Source organism: Gorilla gorilla, chromosome 11 (genome assembly GCF_029281585.2).
Source record: "Gorilla gorilla gorilla isolate KB3781 chromosome 11, NHGRI_mGorGor1-v2.1_pri, whole genome shotgun sequence".
In the NCBI taxonomy this organism is placed as follows: Eukaryota; Metazoa; Chordata; class Mammalia; order Primates; family Hominidae; genus Gorilla; species Gorilla gorilla.
In genome coordinates this window covers 98,397,051-98,409,757 of record NC_073235.2, presented here as the reverse complement: position 1 = coordinate 98,409,757, position 12,707 = coordinate 98,397,051, and the positions used below count along the sequence as shown (strand labels likewise).

Sequence of the window (12,707 nt, the reverse complement as noted above, 5' to 3'; positions counted from 1 at the left end):
TTTTTAGTAGAGACAGGGTTTAACCATGTTGGCCAGGCTTGTCTCAAACTCTTGACCTCCAGTGATCCACCTGCCTCAGCCTCCCACAGTGCTGGGATTACAGGTGTGAGCCACTGCACCTGGATTCCTTTTTTCATTTGTAATTTTCTTGAGATAGGGTTTCTTTGTTTCCCAGGTTGGAGTGCAGTGGCATGATCACAGTTCGGTACAGCCTTAACCTCCCAGACCCAAGTGATCCTCCCACATTAGTTTCTCAAGGAGTTGGGACCACAGGTGCGTATCACTATGCCCAGCTAATTTAATTTTTTTATTTTTATTTTTTTATTTTTATTTTTTAGAGACGCAATCTCCCTATGTTGCCCAGGCTGGTCTCAAACTCCTGGGCTCAAGAAATCCTCCCACCTTGGCCTCCCAAAGTGCTGGGATTACAGGTGTGAGCCTCTGTGCCTGGCCCTATATTTTATTTTAAAGATATAATGCCATTGCCTGCTTAATAGACTACAGTATAGCATAAACATAAGTTTTATATGCACTAGGAAACCAAAAATTTGTGTGACGTGCTTAATTGCAATATTTGCCTTATGGGGGTGGTCTTGAACCAAACTTGCAATATCTCCATTGCAAGCCCCTATACAACTAATTGTTCTTATGTGCTTTGTTTATTTATGTATTTAAGCCTAACATTACATTTATGAGTTGATGGATCGATAGGTAGATGACTAGACATAGACAGGTGGACACTAAGATGGTTAAAACATAAGTACTTGGTGAAAAGAATATGATATAGGTTTTTTAATTCCCATAGCAACTAGCACAGACTTCAGATATGGTAGGGGCATAAAAGCTTGATTTTGGGAACATTACAGAATATGTATATTTATAGAATGTATTTCAATTTATTACATGGATGGAAATATAGAACACATAATGGGAAAATCTCCTTGCTGTATATTTTCTCTAATAATAACATTTAGGAATAAATCTCTTAAATAGTTTGAAGGATGGAACTTATATGATTAAATAACCACTTCAGTTTTATTTTCTTTTATATCATTTTAAAATGCCCCAAAGGCCAAGTGCGGTGGCTCACGCCCGTAATACCAGCACTTTGGGAGGCTGAGAAGAGCAGATCACTTGAGGTCAGGAGTTTGAGACCAGTTCTGGCCAACGTGGTGAAACCCTGTCTCTACTGAAAATACAAAAGTTAGCTGGGCATGGTGGCGTGCACTTGTAATCCCAGCTACTCAGGAGGCTGAGGCAAGAGAATTGCTTGAACCCAGGAGGTGGAGGTTGCAGTGAGCTGAGATCGTGCCACTGCACTCCAGCCTGGGCAACAGAGTGAGACTCCATCTCAAAAAAAAAAAAAAAAAAGCCCCAAATTATTCCCCATTACACACACACACACACAAAAAGTTATGTACCCATTTTCCATATCCTCTAGGGAGAACAACTTTTCTCCTGGGAAAGACAAAAATCATCCTTCATAATTGCAAAGGTGATACAGCCACATATGAAAAATTGAATTAAACTTACTATATACACAGAAAATGTAAATGTTTAAATATATTCTGAAAGATGAAGATGGCACATTTCAATATATAAAAGATGATTATTAAAGTCATAAGAGTTACAGAATACAGTTGATCTTTTAACACGGGGGTAAGGGCCACTGAGCCCCTATACCACATATAATTTTTATATGTGGTAAAATATATAAGCTTAACTTATATATAACAAAGCTTAACTATTAATACCCTACTGTTCACTGGAAACCTTACTGATAACATAAACAGCCAATTAAAACATATTTTATGTGTTATATGTATTATATACTGAATTCTTACAATAAGCTAGGGAAAAGAAAATTCTATTAACAAAATCATAAGAAAGAGAAAATATATTTACTATTCATAAAGTAGAAGTGGATCATCGTAAAGGTCTTCATCCTTGTAATCTTTACATGGTGGTGGTAGTGATAGAGGAGCAGGAGGAAGAGGAGGTGAAGGAGGAGGGAAAGAAGAAGGGGGAGGAGGAGGGGGAGGGAGAGGGAGATTGGTCTTGCTGTGCGGGGAGTGGGTGGTAGAAGTGGAAGAAAATCCACATGTAAGTTGATGGGCACAGTTCAAACCCGTGTTATTCAAGGGTTAACTGTAAATGTGTCTTCAAATAAAAACATTAGTGTTTGTGATTTATAAATGATGTTTACATATTAACGGGGTAAAGTTCAAGGGGATTTCTATAGGAAGGTTGGACTATATCCTTAAAATGTTTTAAAAATAAAAATAAAGGAGGAATTTTAAAAATAAAGGGAAAATTTAAATGTATGTCCTGAAATTAGTAGAGAATCTTTGAAGATGTTTATGAGAGATAGCTGGCTGCTGTTTTCATTTGTTCATTGTAAATTATTTGTGGATTCAATAAGATCAAGTATTTGGAGATAAAAATTAGTTACCTGTTGTATTAAAGATTTAAATCTAATTTCAGAGTCATTTTTATAATGAAATTATACTAAACCATAAAACATATGATCTTTATATATTTTAAAACATAATTGCTTGTTTTGTTATTATGATGAAGGATACAACACATATTTTATTAAAATTAAATCATTATTACCCAAAATGTACAGTTACTATAAAAATACTTTCTTTTGACTTTGAAAGACTGTAACTAAATATTTTCTTTGTTTTCAGAATGGAAATTCTGCCAAAACCTTGGAGGAAATCTTTTTTAGCTGCAAGCAGTTATATTAGGGATCACTTGAATGCAATGAACCCCACAATGCTGGCTGTACTGGATTTGTGGCACACTAATTTTAAGTGAGTATATGTGGCCTTATAGAGGTTTTTAAAATATAGAGGGAAGTTGTTTTACTATATTTTAATTATTTCTTTTCCTATTTTAACTGCAAAGTAAAACATTACCATTTTAATGTAAGTATTCAAACATGGTTTTAAATAAACAACAAAGAAGTATATAGAGCAAAAAGTGAACACTGCTTTTCTAAAATTTTAAATTTTTTAATTTTTTGAGTACATAGTAGATGTATATATTTATGGGGTACATGAGATATTTTGGTAGAGGCATGCAATGATTAATAATCACGCCATGGAAAGTTTGGTGTCCATCCCCTCAAGCATTTTTCCTTTGTGTTACAAACAATCCAGTTATACTCCTTCCGTTATTTTAAAATGTACAATTAAAGTATTATTGACTGTAGTCCTCCTGTTGTGCTATCAAATACTAGGTCTCATTCATTCTGTCTAACTATATATTTTCTTTTACCCATTAACCCAATTCTGCTATTAATGGACTCTGATGCATTCTTCAGCATGTCAATTGTGTTTTTCAACTCTAGAATTTCTGCTTTATTTGTTTTAATTATTTCGATCTCTTTGTTAAATTTATCTTATGGAATTCTGAATTCCTTCTCTGTGTTATCTGGAATTACTTTGAATTCCAAGGGCATTTATTTTATTTCAGTTTCTGATACTATGAATAATGCGTCAGGAAATAACCTTGTAAATACGTTATTATTCACTGGTCCCTTTGTTTACATGGGATAGATTCACAAAAGTGGGATAACTAGATCATAGCATATTTATGTTTTTATTTTAGTATATTTTGCTGGATTTTTTTTCCAGAAATGTTTGATACTTTACGTTTTTACCAACAGTAAATGAGAACTTCTTTCCCTAAAATTCTAACTATGTGTATTATGCTATTTGTCAATCAATGTAAAATGCTATATCATCATTACTTCGATTTGCCTTTGCTAGACTACTAGGGAATTTGAACATCTTTTCATGTGTTTGTTAGTTATTTGAATTTGATTATGAATTCTCTACTTATATCTTTGTCAGTGTTTTGTTGGTTCTTCATCTTTTCTTATCAATTTGATAACCTCTTAGAATAACAGAGGTTTCAGTTCTGTGTCTAGTACCTGAAACAAATCAAACAACTGCTAAAACTTAGGTTTATAATTTGACCATTGACTGAGTTTATAGTTTCCTTTAATACTCTGAAATTAAAAATTTTTATACTGTTAAATATGTCTCTGTTTTCTTCTGAATTCTCCTAGTCTTGGTTAAGAAGGTCTTCTTATTTAGTAAATTGTATGTGAGATCTTCCTGGCTAACTAGTAAAATTTTTTTATTTTTTTAACATTTTAGTTTTTTGACCACCTGAAGGTTATTTTTACCAATGATGTAGAATGAAATTCATTTTTATTTTCTTCCAGATAGCCAATTGTGCCAGCATCATTTCTTAAACAATCTACCTTTTCCCCCTTAATGGAGCTATCACCTTTGTCATGGATTAACTCTTCAATCTATAGAAATCTACAGAATTTATAGTAATCAGAATGTCTTTCTGGATTCTCTATTTTTTTTCCTGTAATATTTGAATCTCTTTCTGTACAAGTACAGATTAATTTGATTAGGGTGACTCTATGGCATGTGCTTATATTTGGTGAGAGGAATCCCAACCCTATTTTCATGCTCTTCTTGGCTATTTTTTAAACATTCACTTTTCCTTATTAAGTTTAAGCCTATTCTATTTAATTCAAAAGAAAGATGGAAAGAGAAAAATTGTCGGTGTTCTGATTGGAATTAAGTTTTTATATTAATTTCAGAAAATAGACACGTGTAATTAAATTAAGAAGCACTTTGGGGCCAAGTGTTGTGGCTCACGCCTGTACTTCCAGCACTTTGGGAAGCTGAGGTGGGTGGATCACAAGGTCAGGAGTTCAAGACCAGCCTGCCCAAGATGGTGAAACCTCGTCTTTACTAAAAATACAAAAATTAGCTAGGTGTGGTGGTGGGCGCCTGTAATCCCAGCTACTTGGGAGGCTGAGGCCGGAGAATAACTTGAACCAAAAGGCAGAGGTTGCAGTGAGCTGAGATAGCTGAGATCATGCCAATGCACTCCAGCTTGGGTGACAGAGCAAGACTCTAGCTCAAAATAAAATTAAAATAAAATAAAATAAAATAATAAAAAAGCACTCTCGCTCATATCCTACATATATTTCAATATTCAATCTTGTGTATATATTTCAGTAAGAGTTTGTAATTTTTATATAGATTTTTGGTTTACAGAATTCCCTCTCATTTCTTCTTTACAGCAGAATTTCTTTATAAATTTTGAGTGATTCCCTTTTGGGAGGGATACTTGGGCATGAAGTTTCACTCCAATGCCTTTCTAGGAAGCTTTGCCTTCTCCATGTGGGTAAATTATTCAAGTTTATTTTTTCCTCCCCTCTTTTCAGTTGCACACTGTGGAACTCTGTGAACTTACAGACTCGCCTTACTTTGCTGAATGAACCCAGGTCTGCAGAACGTAATGAGATTATACAGGGTTTCTAACACATATTCTGACCTTCTACATACTTCAGGGGCCTCTGCTGACTTCAGAGAATGGGCTAGGATCCTTAAAACTGGCTTTAGCTTTCAGAATACATACTTCCAGGAAATGCATTCTTCCACCTTTCCATTGTACAGTATGGATTTCTTTGTCTGCTTAATTTGACTTGTACTAAGTAGGAAGAGGCTACTTCATTGCCCCATGTTTTTGTCATTTCTTTTCTTTTGAATATTGGAGTTAAAATACCTCTTCTCAGCTGACAAGGCCCATGATCTAATTTTGCATGCAGTCATGAGGTCATACAATATAGTATATTACTTTCACAAATTATGTTTGTGTAAATTAGTACATTTCATTTTCAAAACAACACCACAAGTTATCGTTTTCTTTTATATCCATTTTCAGAACACACTGAGCTGGACACTGAAGGATGGGACTCCATGACCTACTATTGTCCATAAAATGCTAGACTTGGTCTGTTAGATGATTTCAGGAGGCAAGAGATAAGAAAATGAAAAGGGGGAAGAAAAAGTAACAAAGCTGAAATTTAAAAAACAATAGAAAGTGTATGTGTCCAAAATTAGGCTCCATAGTTGTGGTGGCAGAGATGTTAGCAGCAACTGAAGCAAACTTCAAGGCATCCATGATAAAGACACATGGGAAAGAAGCCTTGCAGTCTGTGGGTGAAAGAAGAGCTCCACAAGCTCCTATGTTGCCTTTGAAAGCCTAGGTTGTTTTTATTCTCTATGTGAGCATTAAGAGTGGGGGGACAGTCAACAAGGGCTGCCCCTCTGAGTAGTAGCCAGCATTGAATACAAAGGGCATGCTTCTGGTGGCAGTCATTTACCCTGAATCTCAGCAGACCTTGAAAATATACGACATCTCTATGTGTGGCAGTGGGTTGGGGAATGTTAATGCAAAAACGTGTCTGAGTGACTCTAAAATGCATGAGTTTGGAAACCTGATAAGATGCTCTCTAGAAAAGATGTTGAAATTCATGTTATTGGTATTTACACTTACAGAACCCACTTAATGTCATAGATAGCCTTTGTAATGCAGTCATACCCTACACAACACATATTTTTGCTTGTAAAATAATGCATATATGAAGATCACAAGAGAATGTAGAAATTACAGTGTAATATAAATCATCATAGTTGAATGTAAAAGCAGATGTCTGAGAAAGTTAAGCTCATTTTAAAGATGAAATGGCTTTTAAAAATTTATTATTTGATGAAGATGAATCTAGGAAAAAAATTACTAGATGAGAACACTATAATTGATTTAACGTACAGCACACAGGATACAAATGAAATCATTTTTAAACATGTTAAAAAGATGCTGCTTAACCTAACTCATAATACAAGAAATGTAAAGAGATTGAAATTAAAACTATACTGAGAAACCGTTTTCCCCACAAATTACAAAATTTGATATCCCATCTTATTAGTAAGGCTTGAAGAAATGGGCTCCCATTTGAGGGAATCCTAGCCATACCTATCAGAATTACAAATTACAGGTAACACTTGAATCCAGCAATTTCACTTTTGGATAAGTAGTGTACAGATGCACCCGAGAATGTAGGACGTGATATAGTTATAATGCTATTTATGGTGGCATTTGTTTATAAGAGACTGGAAACAAGCCAGCATCCATTGATAGACTAGTTAAATAAGTTATACTATGCACAATGGAATATTATGTAGTTATAAAATATGAGTGAGAAAAATCTCGATGTGTTAATATGAAAAGGTCTCCAGGAGAAGATATTCAGTGAAAAAAGCAAGTGCAGGACACTGGCCTATAGTGTGCTACTTTGAAAGTTACAAAAAAAGGAGGACTGGCAAAAGCAAAACGTGTTCCTAAGAAAGGGAAAATTTCGTGGGACAACCAAGAAATGTAGATACTTCGAGTGGAATTTCTGTGGGAAACTTGGTAAGAAGAGAGAAGATTAGTTTTGAGAACCAGAGAACAAAGGTAGAGACTGACTTGATGCTAAGTCCAGAGTATTGGACCAGGACTGTTGAAATTCCTCCTGCCTGAAAATCAGTGACAGAGCCAGGGGTCAGGGTGGGTTTCAGCTTGGGGTGAGCATTAAGTGACAGTTGTGAGGGCAGGAGGGATATGTGACCAATAGATGGGTCTACAGAAATTCACTTCTGATTGGATGTGGGAAGATAAAGGATAGGAAGAGTTCAGAGACAGTCCTGAGTTTCATGGTCTGGGTGATTTGGAGCTGTTCGGTTCTACTAATAGAAAATTGCAATCAAGTAGTTATTTTGGTGATTAGAAGACTCATCATCATAAAACTTTTAAAGAGACTTACATTTCCTTCTGCTAACCAAATTGAAGCTAATGCATAGTGAGTAATATCTTTTTTCCTGATCCTTTCTATTGTCTTAAACCAATGATTTAAACTATTGTTTCACTGCTGGGTTATTGTAGGGACTATCCTGAGAAAGCAAGAACAGTGTCTGGCAGTATTTTTCCTGTTTTCTTAACAATTCATCCTATTGACCAGATGGGTAATGCTATCTGCAGAGATTTCATGGGAAAGTTATTGTACTGTGTAAAACCTTTCAATCTCAAAACATCAAAGATGGTATTCTGTGCCTCGAATTCTGTTTCAAATCGAATACGAAGAAACTAAGGAAAATTGGTCTGGTGGCTCAATGGCAAGGTGAATTCCAGAGCTTGTGCCCTTGCAACTACTACTTATTCAGTGCTATCTCACACCACATGCATCTGCATCCTGATTACAGCTGCAATTTTAAAATGTAAAATAATGTTGAAAGCATTGACTAGGAAGCTAAAGAGATCAGATCATGTTTACTATGTGCTATTATGCTATATTTTAAACATTTTATTTAAAACATTACATTGCTCAATTATGCAGAATAACACATTGGTTCTCTAGCAATGGTTATACGTACTTTGTGCCTAATTATTATCAATGTCATGTACGGAGTACATTATAACTCAGGTGAATTTTAGCTTGTGGAAGAAATATAAGGAAATAGATTTGAAATGTGTTTTATTTACTAACCAGTATTTTACATTGGTCTTTAAGGAAACATTAAATATGATTTTTTTAAAGAACAAGTTAATACTATTGCTAATATTATTCTTTCATTTTTGTTAACCTGACAGAGAAAATACTTAGATGTGTAAACCGTGTGTATAACAAAGATCTATAACATTGTAGTCAAAAGAAGGATTGTATTGAAAGTTGTTGACTCCAGTAATCCCTGTGTTCTTTAAAAAAAAAACCAGACAGGCTCAAAAGAGTTTGATATACTGGTTCTTGATTAGATGTGAGACTCCTTCAATCCATGGCTGCCTGAAATGAGGGCCACTTTCTTTTCAGAGAGGCTGCAATTTTTTCTTTTCAGAGCGTGGATCCTAGAAGCATTGAGCCCTCCCTCTTTTCCTGTTTAAATTATTACAGTTTAAAAGCAAAAACCAGTTTAAACTATCCTTCATATCCCAGTTATTGTAACTTTCTTCTACTTCACAGTGAAGTTATGTATTTTGTTGTGTTCCTATTGAATTTAATTATATGAATTATTTTTAAAATTAGAATATCTTGTGTTCTTTAACATTTAATTATATAGAACACAATTTTTAATGATTAAACCTAGGAATATGATATTTTTAAGAAGGAACCAATTAATAAAATATTAAATACCAAAAAAGTCATTGTTAAATTACTGTTTATTTTTATCTTTTGCAGAAAATTACGTTTAGTTGATATCAAAGAATTTCATAATTGCCAGGATGCATTAGAGCTGTCAAGTTTTCAGAACATTATCATGAGACACATGGAATCTGCCAAAGAGACTCTACTTAAAATGTAAAGGTTTGAAATTTCATGTGGGAAAGCATAAGTTTAAAAATATGATTGTGGGCTACTGCATTTTAACTGCTTTTAGAAGATCCAATTTTAATGTTTTAAATCATTTCTGCATGATTTAAATATAATATCTTTAATTATCTTAGTCTGTAATATTTGTCCAGATGTTCTACACAGCGTAGATTGCGCAGAAACTAAAATGTTCATGACAAATGGTTACTTTTTTCTAAGTGTCTGGTTTGTACCTATCCTTTGAGAGGGGTGCTGAATACCATGAGAGAATGGTTACCTAATCATCATTCACCAGGTATTTGTCATCTACTGTTAACACATGCTAGGCTCTGTACCTCCCTTCATTTTGTTTTTGGATGGGGAAAGCAGAAGAGTTTAAAGAATGGTTAAGTGGGGAAAGTATATCGTTTAAATGAATTTAAAAAATCTCACTGGAAGGCAGACCTATCAGATGATAATTGAATATCTCTTTGGATTGGCTTTTCGGAATGGAATAGCCACATATGATAATTCATAATCTGGGAATCAGACAGTATGCTTTGAAGCAACTTAGGAAAATTGTTTCTCTCATGGGTCATTAAGTTATTAGAAACAGGACATTAAAATTCGGTCAAATTTAAGATAGCAGAGGACATAAAACTGCTAGCATAGCTTCATGATTTCTAAAAGTTACTTAGAAAGATATCTTCATAATTTGAGATTAAATATTTCCTTTATCTTGCTTTCTTCTCCAATGTGTTAGAATAAAATTCTTTGATATTACCTGAAAGAACTTTAGCCTTTTATTTTATATTAGTATTTAGTTAATGTAAAAGTAGAGTTAAGAGGTGATAAAATGAAAACCCATAATTAATTACAGAGAAGAAAGTGACCTCTTAAGGACAGGATACAAATAAATTATCTTGATCTATAACTTCTGGGTTCTACCCTACGAATACATTACCACTGTAAATTTTAGTTAAATGGGTGTCAAATTACAGAGTAGAGTACAAACCTTTATTGAATAATTTTTTTGCTGAGAAATGCAGATTGATTAGCTGTATCTCTTGATGCTTCCTGATTGATTCTCAGGGAAGAACTCTCTGACCATATTTTAAGTAGTGAGCCAGAAAGTGTTTATCATGACCAAAAGGCAGAGCATCAGCTCACAGAGGAGAAACAATTAGCAAATGATTAATTATGACTTCCACCTCAAACCCAAATGCCTTTTCATCGTCCTCATCTTCCATTTTTACTCACAGTGTGTGGTTTCCAGACTTCTGGAAACCCGCTTTTCTGTGCTGCCGTGTTTCTCTAGTTCTTCTTCCGTTTATCTTTTTCTGGCTTTACTTATTATTATTCCCTACAAGTAGGGTTCCCCAGGTCTTTGTTGTTATCTCTCTTCTTTATATTTTCTTGACAATTTCATGATTTCGTCTGCCTCAAGATTTTGTATTCTGAGCTTTAGGCCTGTCTTATCAATTTTTAAAATTGATACATAATAATTGTACATATATAGGGTACATATATTAATGGAGTATTTTGATGCATTCATACAATGCATAATGATTCAATTAGGGTAATTAGCATATCCATCACCTCAAACATTTATCATTTCTTTGTGTTGGGAGCATTCCAAATCTTCTCTTCTAGCTATTTTGGAATATACTATAAATTCTTGTTAACTATAGTCACATTACACTGCTGTCAAACACCAGAACTTATTCCTTCTATCAACTGTATTTTTGTGCGTATTAACCAACCTCTCTTCATCCTCCATCCCAAACCTGCCCTTCCTAGCTTCTCTTAACCACCATTCTACTTACAACCTCCATGACATCAATGTTTTTTTTAGCTTCCACATATGAATAAGAGCATGTGATATTTATCTTTATGTGCCTGGCTTATTTCAGTTAACACGATGTCCTCCAGGCTCATCCATGTTGCCACAAATGACAGGATTATATTCATTTTTATGACTGAATAATATTCCATTGTGTATATAAACTACATTTTATATACTATATTTTATGTACATTTTATATTTTGTTTACATTTTATATACTATACACACACACATACACACACTATATTTTCTTTATCTATTCACCCACTGATGGGCCAAAGTTGATTCTGTATTTTGGCTATTGTGAACAGTGCTGCAATAAACATGGGAGTACAGCTATCTCTTTGATATATTGATTTCCTTTATTTGGAGTATATACCCAGCAGTGGAATTGTTGAATTATATGGTAGCTGTAATTTTAGTTTTTTGAGGAACCTCTGTAGTGTTCTCTCTAGTGGTTGTACAAATTTGTGTTCCCAACAGTGTATGAAGGTTCCTCTTTTTGTCAGGGATGGTGGCTCACACCTATAGTCCCAGCACTTTGGGAGGCTGAGGTGGGCAGATCACTTGAGGTCAGGAGTTTGAAACCACAATCAGCATGGTGAAACCCTATCTCTACTAAAAATACAAAAATTAGCAGGGTGTGGTGGCGCACACCTGTAATCCCAGCTACTTGGGAAGCTGAGGTGGAAGAATCGCTTGAACCTGGGAGGTGGAGGTTGCAGTGAGCCAAGATCACACCACTGCACTCCAGCCTGGGTGGCTGAGCAAGACTCTGGCTCAAGAAAAAAAAAAAAAAAGAGAGAGAGAGAAAGAAGAAGAAGAGCAGGGAGGGAGAGATGGATGGAGGGAGGAAGGAAGGGAAGAGTTCTTTCTCTGCATCCTTGCCAGCATCTGTTATTTTTTGTACTTTTGATAGTAGCCATTTTAACCGGAGTGAGATAATATCTCAGTGTGCTTTTGATTTGCATTTCCCTGATGAATAGGAATGTTGGCATCAGTGTGCTTTTGATTTGCATTTCCGTGATGAATAGGAATGTTGGGCATTCTTCATATACCTGTTGGCTATTTGTACATTTTATTTTGGGAAATGTTTATTTCAATCATTTGCCCATTTTTAGTGAGATTATTTGGATTTTTGCTGTTGAGTTGTTTGAGTTCTCTATGTATTCCAGTTATTAATCCTTTGTACAATGAATAGTTTGCAAACATTTTTTCCCATTCTGTAGGTTGTCTCTCTACTTTGTCTAGTTTCCTTTGCTATGCAAAGCTTTTTAGCTTGATGTTATCCTGTTTGTTAATTTTTGCCTTCTTGCCTGTGCTTTTAGGTATTCCTCAACACGTCTTTGCCCAGACCAATGTAATACTGAATATCTTTAGTTGAATGTCATGTCAGCACCTGAATCTCAGCATGTCCCTAGCAATGCTTATTCTCTTTGTTCCAAACCTGCTACTCTTCCTGTTGTGAACCATTACTAGGCCAAGTTGAAAACCTTGGGACTTTTTTTGTTCTCTTTTGAAATTTCATGTAAGAAAGCATGAAATTTTAGCTCTGCTTCCAGCGGTACCCAATGTATTGCTATTCTTTTTTTATTGAGAAATAATTCATTTACCATAAAATTCACTACTTTAATGTGTACAATTCAGTAGTTGATA

General features: G+C 34.7%; 1 protein-coding gene across 1 annotated transcript in view; it reads left to right on the top strand.

Moving 5' to 3' along the window:
- The window catches only part of DNAH7 (dynein axonemal heavy chain 7), a 331,737-nt gene that overhangs the window by 47,071 nt on the left and 271,959 nt on the right, over nucleotides 1–12,707 (top strand). The window contains exons 9-10 of the mRNA XM_004032984.5: nucleotides 2,694–2,819; nucleotides 9,095–9,214. Of these exons, the coding sequence (XP_004033032.4) occupies nucleotides 2,694–2,819; nucleotides 9,095–9,214 (246 nt within the window). The remainder of the gene's footprint in view (nucleotides 1–2,693; nucleotides 2,820–9,094; nucleotides 9,215–12,707) is intronic.